At 39.7% G+C, this 17,889-nt stretch overlaps 1 protein-coding gene across 1 annotated transcript; it reads right to left on the bottom strand.

Annotated features, from left to right (window-relative positions):
• Positions 1 to 2,362: 2,362 nt before the first annotated feature.
• On the bottom strand, positions 2,363 to 16,439 carry DHRS9 (dehydrogenase/reductase 9). Its single transcript, XM_018072473.2, has 6 exons — positions 16,255 to 16,439; positions 11,056 to 11,110; positions 6,663 to 6,993; positions 4,794 to 5,052; positions 3,444 to 3,607; positions 2,363 to 2,613 (listed from the first exon to the last, which is right to left on the bottom strand). Exons 1-6 carry the CDS (start codon positions 16,437 to 16,439, stop codon positions 2,363 to 2,365), a joined length of 1,245 nt encoding a protein of 414 aa, XP_017927962.1.
• Positions 16,440 to 17,889: the final 1,450 nt, after the last annotated feature.

Here is a 17,889-nt window from a genome sequence, read left to right as displayed (position 1 = left end):
TTCTTATTCCATAATTCGTTTCAAGGCTCTATGTACTTTTTCCAGTTGAGGAGACTTCAGTGCACTCTGAGATGGAAACACCAGTGCTTCAGATCAAGTCAAATAGGAATAGGGCTTCATACTTCACACAACTGTCTAAAGTTCGTGATATAAGATGTCTTGGTACTGACATCTCTGTAAGTGTGAAAACTGCCCCATTACACTCATTCAATAAACTGGCCCTTGAAACAGGAAACTCTTACTATTGAGAGAGATACTGACTTCAAGGTAGTATGGATGTAAGTAATTAAAATGTTCAATTAATTTTCATATCTGAGGTCAGAATTTGATGCTTTGATTTTTTTTTTTTTTTAGCTTTAAGCAAATGATGTGTTTTTTTAAAGGCATATTTTAATATCTGAATGCTTTAATGTAGAAAATTCCTTGGAGTCTGCAGCACAACAGACACATCTGTAAGGATGTCTTTGAGAAACAGGTTGCTGTTCTTAAGGAAAGACTTCACAATGTTTTTTTAAAGGTAGAAGGCAGGGCTGACATTTCCACAAGTCTTACCTGCAGTTGCATACCACAAGAAAAAGTAGCATAAGTTTTGGGAATAGAAATAGTTTTTGTCAACAGAAAACTCTGGAACCACTCTTAGAGAAAACTGCTACTATGTCAGCCATGTCAGAGATGTGTTTTTCCCCTGTACTAATCATAACTTTTCAGATGTGGATGAAAGCCATCCCTGAATTACTGTGTAGGTAAGGATTATGTAGGTTTAACACACCTGATGGTGAAGGATTCCTAAACTTCAGCTGGGACTCTTCCTCTCAGTAGCATAGCACACTGTACCCTTCTGTTTATGTAAAATTTAGGTTTTGGTGCTTCGTTCAACAGAAGCTTTAGATTCCACTCCTAGCTTCATTTTTCACTTGTATTCCTTGTCCCTTAGAAGGACAGTCCCTGCTTGAATTCTTGAATTCTGAACTCTTTCTTTTGCAAAGAAGGCTGATTTTTAGAGATCTCAGCAACTCTCTGTAATCTGCAGCTACAGGACTGCTAGGTTATGCCATTCAGTTTTTTCATGTACATTCTCTTTATAGCTGTCAGGCCAGATATTAATCAGGTATTTATCATTAAATGAAGTAAAATAAAGCCATTTACCAGAGAATAGAACCTCATTGAAATGCTTAAAGGTTGCTAACACTTTTTACGTTCTGTCCTTTTCTTGCACATGTACAAACCTACACACGTGCCCCCTCTTACATGCAGTGATGAAACTTCTTATGTTTGGAGTTCTGACCTGCACAAGGTATTTTTCTGAGCTTAATTGAATTGCACATTAATGATTAATCACCAGCACAGCACTTTAGCAAATAAAACCTTTACCCCTTCAATTTTAATATCTTTAGGGACACCAGTTTGTGAACCTCTGGCCAACAGCTTAGCAGATAGAAATAGTGTACAAGAGGCACAGGAACCTCAGCTAACATTCTGCCATTCTGAACACACTCTTTGCACACTTGGAAGAATTTACCATAGCATACACTAATGACCTGTTTCATCTGATAAGTGAAATAATAATACTTTTAATTTGCAGAGCACACTGAGGGTGAAAGAAATGTGAAAGCATATTATTTTTAGTATTTTCCTCATAAACTATACTAATATTAGGAAGAAGTTTAAAATACATGTTTGGATATGCTGTTTGGATAGTACAGTGGAATTTTGATTTTCCCCATAGTTGCATATCTGTAAAAAAGTTTGTGTTTTTGTTCTACACAATTGAATAATCAGGTGATTAGACGTGGTCAAACACTGTAATTGTAATTTTTGGAATATATTGCATTAGCTGGGCTTTGTTATTGTTTGACTTCATGTCTTGTGCTTAGAAGCTTTTGAAGATTATCAACTCCTGAATATGACCATGAGCAAACTGCCAGTGAAGTAGATGACTAAATCTGACTAAATACATTCTGTAAGGTACATGTATGTGTTCTGAAAGACCATTGTTCTATTTCAAGATCACTAGCAGCCTATGTGTTGATGAAATCAATGTGAAAAACTGATTCTTCTAGTGATTTTATTTTCCTTATTTAAAATTTTTTTATTGTGTGAATAGTATCAACTAGCTTTGTAGCTGAATATTTTATGAATGCAGATTCTATAGAGGTGTCATTTCTGAGCATAAAAAATGGCCTTCAAAAACACACTGGATTTACAAGCTGACCTGTGAACTCAGAAATTTCAGGTAAGGAAGGGTGGGGGATGGAGAAAGTGTCGTCTGAAAGGAATTTAAACAGTCTAGTAACTGGTAAAGAGGACATCTGATTTTGACAGAATTAGTATTTATTTGTGCAGAACTGATACTGTTTTAATACTAGACATTAATTAGAACTCCAGGAACTGATCTCCCGCTATCTGCTGGAGCTGGAAACATCATACGCAACAGCATGTCAGATAAACAGCTTGGGGCATAGGAGAGAAACAGCCAAAAGAACTTTGCATCCCATCCAGCTCTGTATCGTGTCCTTGGGTACTTTGCTATCAGGGCATGTTCCATGCATTTTATGACACTAGAAATATCATGGTCACACAGTCTTCTGACTGAAGATCTTTGTGCTTTTACATCTGGAAAGAAGAAAATAAACCTGAAAGCATTTATACACAACATTCTCTGTGAGAGTATTCTTTGTATTCAAAGGTCTGGCTACAGCTTCAGGCTTGCTTTAAACTACTGGCTCAAGTGCTGGGAGCAGCATAGCTACAGCGGAGCAGAGACCAGAAAGGCTGCAAAACACCCAGGAACCCAGTAAGTACAAACCTCCCTGACCCATATTGTGAGCCAGATGTTCTGTACAGTAAGTGCAGTGTGACACAGCACAACTTTTCAGACCAATTAGCATGTGGGCATAGCAATTCATTCCCACTTGGGATCCTACCTCTTAAGTATTGAGGGACTAAGGAAGGTAGTGTGACCTCACATCTCACCAATCTATGTGTGAACTAATGGCTCAGGCCTCATCTAACATACATGTAGTCCAGAACAGTCCATGAGGGGTCCTTGATGAGCGTTAACAAAGTCCAGAAAATATTCACAGAATCACACATAGGTTGAAGTTGAAAGGGACCTCTGGTACCAAGCCCACCTGCTCAAGCTGGGTTACCTGGACCAGGTTGCCCAGGATCATGTCCAGATGGCTTTTGAATATCTCGAAAGACTGGGGACTCTGTCACCTCCCTGGGCAACCTGTGCCAGTCCTTGGTCATCCTCACTCCAAAAATATGATCCCTGATCAGCAGGAACATCCTGTGTGTCCGTGTGTGCCCATTGCCTCGAGTCCTATCCTGGATACCACTAAAAAGAGCTTGGCTCTGTTGTCTTTACAGCCTCAATTCAGGTATTTATACATGTTGATAATATCCCCCCTAAGCTTTCATACGATTTTTTTTCTACTTACATTCAACAAAGTATTCTTCTCCGTAGGAGTCCCTGATCTCAGGAGTCAGTCCATTCCAAAGTCTGAAGAGGCATTTCTCGGTGATATCTGAATTAACTACTCCTGCCTTAAAGAAACCATGCTCAACAACGCTTACTTTCACTCCAAAATGCTGCATCTCTATCCTGGAAGGATAAAAACTCCAATAACCACCCAATGATGGCATAACTATTAAACATAAGTGGTAAGTCTGTCACACAAATGAATATTCTTATCTTCAAATGTCAGAATTATTTTGAGATGTTCAAATTAGCCTCATAGCAGTGTTCCTGTCCTGCAAAACAACAGCTGGCAATTAAATGAGATTTAAAAAAAAAAAAAAGAGCGTCAAGTAGATTCACAGCTCTCTGTGTCGTTTATGTTGGACTGGTGAAAAGGATGCAGCAGCCAGCTGCATCTTAGTCATGTATTATCATACTAAAATTTTTGACTATTTCAAATACTGTTCCATTTTAGTTTACAGGAACAGATTATTAAAGTGTCTGGGAAAAAGTAAAAGTGAGTAAAAATTTTCAGTTGTATTAGAACTTTATTCTCCATCCTATGGTTAAATGATTAAATGTTAGTGCAATAAAGGTTAGTGTGTTTTCTTGTAGTGTAGTTCCCTCTATGTAATTCTGAGTTTCTGTACAACTCCTTTGAGGTGCAAATGGCCTCTTTGTCTTGCCGCACAGCTCAAGAGACCCAGGCAGCTGCATTCTAAAGTATACAAAGGAATGAACCACATGTACATTAGCCATTATTTTCTATTTCCTTGGGATATATACTTTCTTTATCTAAGTTCTCATAATGGTTTGAAACCAGCTTTTCTAGTCTTTGTGAAGACTTGACTCCCTGGGCTGGGCCTTAGCCTTCTGGAGGCAGTACAGCACAACTGGCTTCAGTGAAGGGTGCTCAGCTTAATTTTCTAAAGTTACAATACCTTTGGTAATGTGGTTGCTGTCTGGAATCACCCAGCTCAGATTGCTGTGAAGGTTAGAGCAAAAAGTCTGCAAGTACAACTTCCCCGGGAAACTTTGGGTGCCTGACCAGGATTTGCTTTCATGTAAGTAGTGGATTCACATGCCTGAAAGCTGCATGCTAACAACTTGGTTAGGATATGAAAATTTTTCCCAGTGCAGTTCCCTGATGGGTCTGTTCATAGTACTGGAGACTAAAATCCTAAACAAGTGACCAACATCCTCTTATTTTCCTTCTCCCCTTTAGGCAAGATTTCCAGAGAGAAATCAAGAGGGGCAAACATACAGTCACCCTTCCTCAGCACGTCTGGAATCTGTTATTGGATTCATGCATGTGTTTCTGGCTACTCACCGTAAAGTGTCAGAGAAAGCTTCCATGCCCCATTTGGACAGACTGTAGCCACCCCCTACAAAAGCCATGAGACCTTTGGCATTAATTAGATTGACAACTCTTCCCTCAGCTTTTTTCAGAAGTGGCAGAAGCTTGAGTGTGATTTCAGTCAATCCCAGCAGATTAACATCCAGCACTGAATGGAAGTCTTCAATCCTCAGCCAGTCAGTGGGTGCTACAGGAGCTGTTCCTTCAGCATTGCACACCAAGCCAAAAAGCCCTAAGAGGATTGCAAAACCATTTATTTCAGTATATGACAATATCTTACCCTGGAGTATCATATGGACATTGGAAAGCAAGCACACAGTCTGCAAAACCCTCAGTGACACGAATACAGTTGTCTGGGGTTTGCTTGTATGATCCACTCTCTATACCTGGTAAAATTTGCTGAAGGCCTTAGGCAGTGACTCTAAAAGAGCATGGATAAAGTATTCAAGGAAAACTACTTTGGCTGGAGATATAGGCCACCATACTGGACTTTACTGTCCAGATCCACTCAAGTATGTAGGCTCCTAATATGCATTTACGTTCTTGTGAAAATGGAAGAGTCTGCATAAAAGTGGAGAGACTAATTTTTCTGGTTTGGGGTCTAAAGGTCTGAGCCAGATGTGTAGAATTAGTCAATGCTTCTAAAGATACTGGCTTAACGCTGTGTATTGATAATACTGCTTTACTACCTTTATAAATTACTTGAGGAACTTAAGATAAATAGTGACGTTTCTAAGAGTTTGCTGAGGACAGCCTGTGCCTGAGGGGAGAGGCTGAAAGTCCAGCACTCAGCCTCCATAAAGAGTTTCACAGACTGAAGTGACAGTGTCAGCAGTGGTTGTCCTGACTGAGAACGTGTGGCTTTCCCCAAGCTGGAAGCAGGAGCCTGCTGGAGGAAGTAAGTGCTAATAATTTTGTTTACCTTGCTCTTAATCTTTGCATTCAAGAATGGTCTGGAGTATTCATGACAAGGTCAACGGTGTTTTACAAGCTTTGAGGAGAAAGTCCTACTGGTAGAAGATATATGTTTTGCTGGTTTAGGTAGTTAATTAATTTATAAACCTATTGAATATTTGGTATAACTGTGTTACAGCTGGTAGTTGCACTGGTGTGAATCCCCTTTTGTGGCCTTTAGCAATGTCTAGTCTGAGCTGTCAGTGCAGATAAAGAAACACATATTGCCTCAGTTGAATATATTTACCAGGCAGATCTGTTTAGCACCCTTTGCCAAAGCCACTTATTTTTTGACATGTTTCATAGGTATCCAAGGACAAACTCTTCCTCTTTTACACGACTGCTCAGAGGTGTATGATAGCAGTAGTGAGAGCTACCTATGTAACAACTCCAGGAAAACTGGCTGAAATTGAGTTTGTTACAGTCAGTGCAATTATTGTGTACAATGCAAGCATCAGATTTATTCAGCCATGCAAAAATATGCTCTTCTGCTTACTAGAGGAGGGCTGCAGAATCCCTGCACTGCCCGTGTTTAGTTGAGTGAGGTGATTTTATTGTCAAGAAAGTTCTTTTTGGTATCAGTTAGCACCTTCCTTCCACAGACATTCTTCAGCTGCACCAAAAAGAGTCTAAAAAACATACCTGGGAATGATCTGGTTTTAACAGACTGAGAGACAAGATTGTTAGGCACTCTGTTGGTGAAAGCAATGGGAAGCATTGCTGGAGGGAATCTCTCTGAACTGAGAAATGACAGAACTGAAAAGTGGATTTGTTTCATTAGTAAGATGAAAAATGCCTCTGCAGTGAGTGGAGAGGGAATGGAACTTTTAGCTAGACCAGATTTGGTTGTATTGAATAATTTTTCTGGGAAGTTGCCTTGCCACTTACCTTTGCCAGCTGTCTCTTCAGTCACAAACCCCACAGCCCTGGCAATGCTATTGGAGTCTGCTAAGTTCAGGTTCACTGTCTTCAGTGAGGGTGAAGAGCAGGACTGTAGCTCTTGGCCTCCTTTTTCTGTGGCACATGCAGCAATGACACAAAATCCCCTTTTGTCAAGCCATTTAGCCAGGGAGTTTCCAAGTCCAGTGTCACAGCCTGTTATGAAGACATGCTTTCCACTCAGGTTTCTCACTCTGTATCTGTCTCTGATGAGCCAGTAAATTATAAGAGAAAATATGGAAGCCAAAATTGCTATGTGCAGTGAGTCTGAAAATGAAAGCTACAAGCAAATAAGTTAATGATGTAGAAGTGCAATGAAGCAAATGTGCTTAGCCAACCCTTCAACTTCCTGAGACACAACTCCTGTAAGGGGCTTTGTTTCTGGCTGCAGCCCTTATATGTTGGGGGAGAGCAGGGGTAGAAGCTTTGGCACAATGTGATTGGGATCCATGAGTAATATGTGCCTTGGCAAAACCTTCCCTCTCTTTCTTTTCAATAGATTTCCACTGTTTTCATGCTTTGCTGACCAATCTTTCTAGTCAGCCCTGTCCTCTGAGGACATTTCAGACTGAAAGGTATGACTGCATCAGTTCTCTAAGTAGTGTCTGGGGTTTTTTGTGGGCATTGGTCATTATTTGTGCTGATACTGGAGAGAGTAATTCCTCTGGGAAAAAGGACAATTCTCTTTGACCACTTGTATGGTGCCACCCAGGCTGCTTTTCTAATCTGTAGCATGGAAGCAGAGTGACCCCAAGAACAACCAGAGAAGTGTAAGGTGTGGTGGTGGATCTGATGACTAATTTGTTGTGTGACTTGTGTTGTGTGATGATGAGTGATCTGCTCTCTACCCCATAGACAAGGTAGACTTCGAGGCATTGCTTGAGTCTTCTGTCACTCATTGCCTGTTTAACACTGATATACAGCACAGCAGAATATATTACATAGGAAGTGTGTTTGTATAAAGAAATGTAGAAATGCATGGAGATGTTGCCCTCAATAAAAAAAAGAGGCACTGAGGAAACACAAGTTTTCCTAACTGTTGGGGATGATATTGTTTGTTTATTCTGAAATTTTTTTATAAATGTAGAATGCAGTTCTTGCCATCTAAAATCTTCATAATTGATTACTAGTTTTCTTTTTGTATTTTTGGTTTGTACAAGAATTAAACTAAAATAATTAATTAAAGCAAATAAATCTGATAAGCACTTTCTGTTAAAGAGAAACTTTTTTTGCAGGTGCTAAGCAGCCACCTAGGCTCTAGTTACCTACATATTTGTAGAGGTGCAGACATCTCACCTTTAAAATGAGGGATTTTTAAAGGCTGTTTTTTACATAACATTCTTGCTATCTCAAGACAGGAATATTACAGGAGGACCAATGTATTAGGCCTATTTGGTAGACCCTGTCCATTGTTCTTATTCCTTCTGAGTTCATTTATTCTGATTCTAAACTTTGCTGTTACCTCACCAAGTAGGAATGGAAAGAATCTTAGAATCTGATAGTGAATGAATATTGAACTCTCATTAAATAATTAAGTCAGTCACATAGGATAACAAAGGATAACCAGTGACAACATTCATTGCTGCTTAATGATCTTATTTTATGTATTTGAACTTCTCAGTAGCCATCAATATGGACTCCTGAGTTACTGACTAATGCTTTCTGATTTTAAGAAGTTAAGCAAATATATACAGGTAAGAGTTTGCTTCTCCTTCCACTGCATCTACAGGAGGGTTTCCACTGAATTTTGGGGTGCTTGCACTGATTATTTTAGCAGCCCATCTCACTGTTGTTTTGCAGTTGATGTAATTGGCCTTCTAGCTCAGGTACTTCACTTAGACACTAGGCTTTTTTGCTGTGAATGCCCCTATTAAGTTTGACAAGGATTGCAGTGTTCCTGAATGTGTGCACTTGGGAATCATCTTTGTAATGTTCCATTCTGTTGGTGGCGTTTATTTTCTGAGAGGACTCAGAGTGTGCTCTGACAAAGTGCTGTTGAAACTATGTGAAAGCACTGAGGATAATTCAAGCTTCTGTGCTGTAAAATAAGGTCTGAAAACAGAATGTTGCAGCAGCTGATCATAGATACCTCCAGTCCATTTGCAGTGACGTACCAGGCAATGGCATTTCCTTTGATTGCTGATTTAGAATTTGGAGCAGAGCTAGACACAAAGAGAGGGAGGATTTACTATCAGCAGGCTTTGGTAACACCACACCTATAAATCACAGCAAGCTATTTGGCAAGCTAGTGCTGTGATATGTATAACTTTGGGACTGAATTTACCTTTGTGCCAATACAAAATGAAACAAAATAATTAGAGATTTGGGTAAAAGATTAATCTAACTGGAAACAGGAGCTGTAAGTCACATCTTCCTTCCTTGGCTGTGCTGTAGGGAGGAAGCAGCGGGCAGTGAACTTGCACTACTGGAAAGAAGGTTAAATTTGAAACTGGGCTCTGTGAAGAAGTCCTGGAGTGTCTGGCTAGGATGCCTACCTGCCTTCTGTAGGAAAAACAGCTGCGATTGCTCTGGTTGGTGTTAGCCACTGTGTTTAGGTAACAATAATTGCCACAGAAGATCTATAAGACAAAGGGCTCTAGGGGAGACAGCTGAGAGGGCAGCACTGTGTGTGGAATTTCCACTGCTCTTTTCTCTATCAGTCCTGGGCCAGTGTTACTAAGCCTGTAATTCCTAATGCCTAGTTTTCATGGAGTACTAGTGCTCCTTCTCTGGTAACACGTCAAAGTTCAGTCCTGAGCATCATGGTGAGTTTTGCTCTGCTGTAGCCTTGTGCCACCACATATTCTGCTAGATAATGTTATTGCTGCTGGAAGGAGTCTGTGGTCAGAACCAGGAGAAATAGTCTCAGTTAAAGTTTTCTTTTGAGAAAATCATCTAGTTCTGTGAATGTACAGTGTTATCAAAAATATTTCTTTTTTGCTAATTGTAAAGCACTAAAAAAGCCACTTGTCTTCCAGGGGCATATTGATTTCAAAATAGCTTCGTGTAGTGGCCAAGACTGTGTTTCCAGAGAAAATGTCAGCATGATTTTCTAGACTATTGATGTATCTTCGTAAATATTAAATTTTGATTAATAATGTAGCCAGTAAATAGCTGAAGGCAAATTCTACTTTCCATCAAAACTTTGATATTTGCCTGGCAAATTGAGAACTCTTGGGATAGAGCTTGGCTTCTTACTTCTAGACAAGTGCTGTTATAAAAGCAATTGATTTTAGAGAAAGTAGCATGACAGCATTGAGAGCCCTTTAAATTTTTAGATGACTGCAAAGTACAGCATTCCTCTGCTTCTCTGCACTACAGAAAACTGAAGCACATAGACCCTGTATTGAAGGACGGTGTTACCGGTTTACTCCTACAGCACGTTTGCTTTGGTAGTCATGCCAAAGAACCTCAGGGTGGGGCAAAGTTTGGGGTCTGGGTGTGTTTTGGATTCCTTCATCCGCCACTGTGCAGGCAGTGCAAACTTCCAGAAGTCACTGCTCTGCAGTGGGTGGAGTGGCCTGCCAGACATGCTGAGGAAAAACTGCCAAGGGGAAATTAAGGACTGTTGTTCTTCAGAATCAGCACTCATGTAGCACTGAGCAGAAGGTTTAGATGTTTCAGATAATGATCTGAGAGATCATCCAACAGCTCTCCAGAGCCTACAGAGCACAAACTTTACTAATCGTTCATCCTGACAGAACTAAAAGCCCCCTAGTCTTTAGTTAATGAATTGAAAAAATATGCCAGCACAAACACATCACATCTCCAGTCTTAGGTAAGCTATTCCTGATTGTGCAAGGCTTTGCACTTTCATTTCATGGTAAAGGAGTGCTTTTTCGTATGCTGGGTAAATATGTCAGTATATTCAGTTTGGCAGTCAACAGATAAATTAAGATCTTCATTAATATGTCACCTTAAAAGAAACACATCTCCAAACTCTCTTATACAGCATTTTGCAGGGAGATGAATGTAGTCTAGTACAGTAGGGGGCTGATTTTTCACCATAATTGTATCTTCCTTGTATGGCTTGCACTTCAGATGTTTACCACAGCACTGGTATAAGACCCAGGAAAACAAAACCTTTTAAACTCTTAGGTGACTGACCCAGTAATTGGAAATTGAAGTAAGGAAAGATTCCAGATGTTGGAAAGAGCATTCTGAGTTAGCATTTTGTTCGGACATTTTAGGTGCCTAGATAAGCAACAGTTGCTAAAATTACTTTAGAAAGGAAAGGACTGCATGTTCTCTTGTCTGTGCACTAGAAAAAAAAAAGCTTAATTTGTTCTCTTAGCTGCAACAGGTACTGCTCACTGTAACAATAAACACAAGTTCTACTCACATTCTGGGGAGACATCTGCAAGCTCAGTCTATACCTCCAGGTGCTCACAAGTTGCCTTCACCAGTCATTTCCAGTGTCAGAACATAGAAACAGCCCAAGTTGCTCATAAACTTCTGCACCAAGACCCGCATGGTGATAGTTTCCAAAAACATCTCACTGTAAATTCTGTGTCTGGTGGTACTTTCTAACTGGCATACATTGGCTGATGAGCAGGGCCCCTCTGCCTGCTATTGATAATGACTTCGTGCTGTGATGTGTCTACCTTAGTATTTGGTATTAATATATTCTATGCCTGCTTCTTCTACCAATGCTGTATAAGCATTACTGGCTATATATAGTGATTTGCAGAGCCTGGGGGACTGTTAAGACTCATTAAGGAGAACTAATCTACTGAGCTGGGAAGGAACTAATCTACTGGCTGATCTGTGCATTGTCTTGAAAGCAGCAGGAGTCTTTCCACTGACTTAACAGAGCTTGTTCTCATCTGCCTCATAGTCTTGTGAACAGGTTAGGTTCTGCTAGTCTTAGCAGAGCACACTGTGGTTTGCTTATTTACAGAAGTCATTGGCTTTTGTTGCTGGCATTTGAGTAAATGAGGCGTCTGGTCCCCCGAGAGCAAATGTCAGCAGAATCTGGTCCTCCATAGAGAAGTAATACTTTAGGCAGCTGATATTTTTCCTGCATTTCTAATTTAAATAACGTGTTTACAGCTAGTGTGCCCTATCCCAAATCCTGTTTGTATTTTCCTTCAAATGTTAACATTTCCAGTGCTGGTGTCTCACAGCACCTGAAGGTATACTAGTGGCCTGACAGGGATTGAATTAAACCAGCCAAACCAAAATGTCTAAAGATAAAGATCAGAGTAGGTGGTGTCATTTCATAGTTTGTTTCCCTAATCACTTTTGATTGAGTACTCTTGGTGGAGAAAGATGAAAAGCTTTAGCTTCTAGAAAGACTTGGTGTGAAGCAAGAAAGTCCAAGGATCAGAAGACAATGAGTCCCTGTTCAAGCAGGCTTGGCAAGTGTCTATCAAACAGGTTCAGAATGGCTGCTTCATCACTGGGGCTAACAGAAGCAAAGGGACTTGATCCTTATTTGATTACTAGGTAAATAAACAATAGTGACAGAAAAATACATTGAGCACATTGATTACATCAGCAAATAAAAGCTTTTCTGTTTGGGAGTTCACTCAAAAGTTACAAGCAAACGTGAATAATTAATCTTTAACTAAGATTTGAATAAATCTTCCCAGATGAAGTATTTTGTGTGGATAGTCATATTGTGATGCAGATGCATTTGAAAAGTAATTTTTCACATCACAGTTTTTCCAAAAGTCAGAATGTTTAGGAGATATAATGATACTTTGCAAGGCTTTCTCAGTGACAAATGTATTGCTTCTTTTGACACAAATGTCTGGACATTACCTCACCTTTCTGAAAATACTCCTCTCCATAGTTGCATTTTCGTATCAGGGAGAAACTTAATATCACCTCCTTTTCTTTCATAATCTTTGCTGGATTACTTAATGCTGTTTTGGACAGTCAGGGTTGAATGCAACAAACCTTAACTCCAGAAACTTTCATATCTCTCCTGCAAAGGTAGGATTTAATTGCATTAGACATTATTATTATTATTATTGTCACTACTACTATTTAAAGTGTTGGATTTTTTGCTGTACTAACATTTTTATTTCTGTCTTTATATGGCACTCCAGAACACAAATACTGTGAGGTTTATTTGTGGTTGGGAACTTTCAGCTTTTTATCCCTAAAGGAAAGAGGAGTGAACTATCTTACATGCTTCACAGAATGAGAATGTGCATGTGACTGCACAGTAGCTGACAGTGTATTTTAGATCTTGGTTCACCTTGCAGTAGCCCATTAATTATCTGACTTGTCTGAAAGATTGGCTGGCTGCCTTAATGCGAGTATGTAAAGCCAATTTGCGTGTATTAGGGAATCCCTTCTTTAAGGAAAACCTCTGGCTGATGGTACAGTTTCTTCTGGTCTCATCTGGTGGGTCTCAGTCCTGTGTGAGTGTCCTGATATCTAAAATGGCTCTATATATTTTTAGGCACACAAATTGCTCCCTGTTTGAGTTACAAGAAGCTGCCATGGTGGTCCCCAGAATTAGTTTGCTGTGTTATCTAGATCTCTCTAACAGTTGTGATAATTAAGAGAAAAGAGTTTGGATAACAAAGCTTAGACAAAAGTTGCTATCACACAATATCTAATGGTATGTATTTTTTCTGGGTGGGTAGCTGCAGGAAATTTCTAGATGCACTTAATGTTCCAAAGGCATCTCAGTTCCCTTGACTAGAGCTTCCTCTGCAATAAGGCCTCTGGGCACACCAAAATGGATTAGTTGTGAGCACAGAAGGGTACCAGCTACACTGCAATAATACTTGAGGACAGCTTGTGTATCCAGCAGGCTTTGCACCATTTTGAAAGTGGCAGAAGAAGTGTAAGTCTAAAGTGTATAATGTTTTCCAAATTTATACCAAGAACCAGGATTATAAATCAGCTGCTATTCTGCATGTATACCAGTTTTTAGTTAGTATATGAGCCTTAGGAAAGAAAAAAGGTGGTTCTTCCTCATAGCGAGTGTTATACCTTAAACTGCCATTAAATCCTTTGAAAGGAAATTGGTCTCCACCACTAAATGCTAGGTGACCTACAACACTGGATACATTTACTATCCTTCTCTTTGCTTTTTTTGCATCTTTACTGCAACATATTTGCAGTCCAATTAGCTTCAATTGGTTCTCTAAAGTGCTCAGTATTCAAGTCTATAGGAGCGGATGGCCCCATAATCCCAGCATTACTGACAAGTCCCCAGTGACCTGCAGGGAAATTCAAGAAGGAAGTCAAGGGACAAATTTTAACCTAATGTGTTAGATTAATTGAAATGGGAGAGACTTCACAGAAAATCAGTGAGGGACCAAGAAGGCAATGATGTGAAGGAGGTGCTTGAGAATGTTCTGCAGTATTCAGCTTTATTCTCAGTGTCCAGGTTTTATCACCGTGCTTTCCATCACCCTTTGCATAGTCTTCACCCTGCCACAGCTTTTTGGGAAGGGGTGGTGTTGGCTTTTTGTGGAAGAAAAACACTAGATGGATTTGAAAAACATTTCTAAGCCCTCAAAAATGGGAGGGGAAAATAAAAAAATGTAAAACCAGCTCTCTTGTGTCAGCTGTTAGAGTTGTGTGAATGAATACTTTTGCTGGTCTGACCTTACTCATAGTTTTTTATGTGAGGAAAAAAATCACTTTTGGCCTGAAACCAATCACAATTTCAAATAAAAGAAATTTGGCAAGTTATAAGCAATTTTATGAAAAGATGAAAGGTGAAAAGGAGGTTGGAATTTAGCATTAAGTATAATTGGTACTATGGCAAATCGTAATAGACCAGATTTAAGACTCAAAGTTAGCAGAATCCAGCCCATAGGATTTTGGGCCTTTGTAAACTCAACTGCAATACTGCCCCTACTGAAATCAATTAGCATCACTAACAGCAGCAGTATCTTGTCTTGCACAACTTGTTGAGTCAGAGATATGTGGCTTTTCTATTTTTCAGATGATCTGCAAGCAGTGTTCAAAAATAGTTATATTCAGACTTATTCAGTAGAGTTCATATGTGATTTTTGCTTTTGATAGAATGAGTGATAACTTAGAAGTAATTTATTGCATGTATTTAAATTTTAAAACAAAACCACTTCACGCTTCTGAAGCAGAATTTATTTAATTTGTTCCCTAGTTGGGTAACACAGGATGGGAGGTGCTGAGCACTTGTGCCATAACCCATGTAGGCATGTTAGTGCAAACAGTCCCAATGAAGGTTCTGGGAACTGGATTTCTGTTCTGACAATGATGCATTGATAAGCCTGACTTTTTAAGCACATTGCCAAATATTTATCTACCACTAACTAGATGTTTAAAACATCCTTCTAGTGAGATTTTCTTCCATGAAAGGTGACAAACACACACTTGTCAGGTGTCAAGTAAAATAAGCTGTGAATGTAGCATGGTATTTTTAGAAAAACTCTACTACCTTTTTTCCCCTCTCTTGAGCAGAAATGAGAACTGGTAATATGTTATAAGAGTGAGATCGAGGCCAACAGGCAATGAAAGGTCAAGCAAGGCAACCAGGGCCCAGAACTTTTCCCGTTACTGTAGATAGTGTTTAGCAGTGCTACCTGGAAAAATGCTTTACTTTATTTTACTAAAACCTTTGGTTGTCAGTGCTGGACTCTCAAGAAGCCGGGTAGCAAGTACTGTCCCTTTGTCTCTCGAGAAATAAATTTGCACCAACTAGGCTGTGGGAGTTTGCCTGTGGTCCTTGAGCACAGGAAGAAGGATGGAGGTTGGAACCCTTCATCTGCTGGACTGAAGCTCAGGCAGTGTGAAAACATCAATACTGAAAAAATATGTTTGGGAAGAGCCTGCATATCTGGGATTATACTCCAATTGAATTAATAGTGAACTATTAATAGTAACTATTGATGATGGATGAAATTCTGCTTGGAGAAACAAGTTCAGTTACACTTCTTCATGAATGCTCATGGCTGAAAAACAGGAGATGCCTAATGCAATCGACTAAAAAAGTAATTCTGAATAGATTTAAAGGAGTACAGATCTTTTCAGAGATTGCTAACAGACAGTCCATCTCTGCAGAGCAAGATGCAATGAAGTTGCATTTACTATGGTCAAATTCTCCTCTGACAAATTAATTTAAAAGGAAATTGCAAACACATGACATGTTTTTAAAAATAATAATAGGGAAAAGATCACTGCTTTTATTTTCTTCTTGTATATCTGCATTCTGCTCTCACATGAGAGGTTAAATATATCTCCATTTTTATTGGAAGCCCTGTGGCTGTTCATGGTGCTTTATGTAAATATGTATGCTAGTGAAATGCAGCTTCTTGTGCTGGCTGGAAGTTACCCAGCGTGTTGCAAAGTTGCAATTGAGAGATGCTAGTTTTTGTTGCTTAACTTCCTCTGCAGCATCAGTATTGAATAAAGTATGAAGAAGTGATTAGGTAGCTGCCATCCCTGTGTAGTATTTCAGAGTTCTTTTAGGACAAGAAAATTTTCCCGTGGCTTATGTATGCATGCATAGCAGACCCAGCACAAAGGCAGGCTTTCCTTCTCTTGCAACACTTACTAAAATTACCATTCTCTTTATAATATCCCTTACTCTGCTGGGATTTTGCAGCCCTCCTGCACCTGCAGCTGACTAGCACTCTGGGTAGTCTGTGGCTGTTGCACATCAAAGCCAGGGCCAGTCTTGCTTCTGGAGGCCTCACGGAAATCTGCCCTCCTTGGCACAGAGGCAATGTTTTGCTGCCCTCCCACACCTACCTGTCCTGGGACCTCAGCCATGCCAGATGTACCTCATGCCTGCTAAAGTCTATACAGGTCTGGCCATGGAAGCAACCCAGGGGCCCAGGGTTGGAGAGACTTTGAGAACAGCCCCTCTAGAGAAAAAGGCAGACCTATGTTTCATCACACCCTACTATAAACTATAATTAGTAAATTAACCAGAACAGAGTCTTGGCTTGATATGCAATCTGGTCAATAAATACAAATAAAAGCCAATTTAGCTATACTGAAGGAAAAGACCTGTTTTTGCCATGGCAACAGGCATGTGGGACTTTATGTCAAATTAATAAAAGTGCTGAAATTACAAGGTTTTCAGTTAGTTTCTAACTCCAGCCTGCCAGGGAGACTGGCAGGTTCAGTGCCCATCCACAGTGGTCCAACTTTGCAATGTAAACATCTGCCTACAATTTTTTATAGGAGCCACAAACCAAAACTAAAAAAAAAACAAACCAAAAACAAGCCAAAGGGCTCATCAAGAAAAACGTATTTTTCTGTAGTTTCTAGGAGGGAGAGTGATATGAGTGATCAGAAGCACCAAAGGTGTTTGTTTTGTGGCATTCAAGAGTGATTGGGAAAAATGAGGCACAGGGGAGAGGCAGGCCCAGATGGACATGCCAGCTTCTGACAAGAACAGACGAGGTGGGGCTGGTTGCTCAGAGGGTGGGGCAAGCACTCTGAAAAATGTCTTTTTGAAAGATTTATTTTAACACGGTAAATCACTTAATTTGGATAGAAAAGTTATAATTTGCATTTAAAATTTATAGTGGGTTTTTTTGGAAGTGTTGTTGCTATCTCTGCTATTTTTACTTGCAGAAGGATTTGGAATTTAGAAGAAATCCTTACTACTTGCCAGACTTGGGTAGGATCAATGGGATAATAAGTGCATGTCCTGCTTCTGGTAATTTCCAAGAGCAGATGGTGAGAGGCTAAGTATAGAAACAAGACAAGTTGCTAGAGGTAGGTGGGTCCCTTGCTGCCTACATCCTGGCCTTCCTGCTGCACCCACTCCAGGAAGTATTTTCTGGTTTCAGTATAGCATATTTTTGTGACCAAGAAATAAACATACTATGACTTGGTGTCTCTGATGGTGATTTAGACCACGAGAGAAGAAATTAGTTTGTTTCCTTCTTTGAACCAACCTCCTACCTGGAGGTGTCTGCTCCCATTAGTCAACGACTTAGAGTTTTTACAAGACAAAGTCACGTTCACAGAAACATCCCCATTGTGCCCTTAGGTACTTTCCTGATTTCACTGTAAGGGAAGAGTCTGCTATTCCCCATTTCAGTATGAATAAATGTAGTTTGATTGAGAAAAAAAAAAAAGGAAATGGATTTGTTATCAATGTACAACTTTCTGTTTGCAGTAAAAATGATAAAAGCCATCAAAAGAAGAAGTCTTGCTCCTAAGTGTAAAAAAGAGGTTTCCTTGTAGAACCCTTGCTAAAGATCTT

The sequence above is a fragment of the Manacus vitellinus genome, unplaced genomic scaffold (assembly GCF_001715985.3).
Source record: "Manacus vitellinus isolate BGI_N305 unplaced genomic scaffold, ASM171598v3 scaffold_22_pilon, whole genome shotgun sequence".
Classification (NCBI taxonomy): domain Eukaryota; kingdom Metazoa; phylum Chordata; class Aves; order Passeriformes; family Pipridae; genus Manacus; species Manacus vitellinus.
Note: the sequence above shows the minus strand (reverse complement) of the source record. Positions and strands in the feature narration are given on the sequence as shown.

Bases quoted from the DNA above. Each gene is read 5' to 3' on its own strand.
- DHRS9 (XM_018072473.2), bottom strand. From the start codon at position 16,439: ATGGCTGAGGTCCCAGGACAGGTAGGTGTGGGAGGGCAGCAAAACATT. The intron at 5,053-6,662 runs GTAAGTGGCAAG...CAATCCTCTTAG, and splicing joins TGAAGAGACAGCTGGCAAAG to GGCTTTTTGGCTTGGTGTGC. The intron at 3,608-4,793 runs GTGAGTAGCCAG...TTATCCTTCCAG, and splicing joins GCTTTCTCTGACACTTTACG to GATAGAGATGCAGCATTTTG.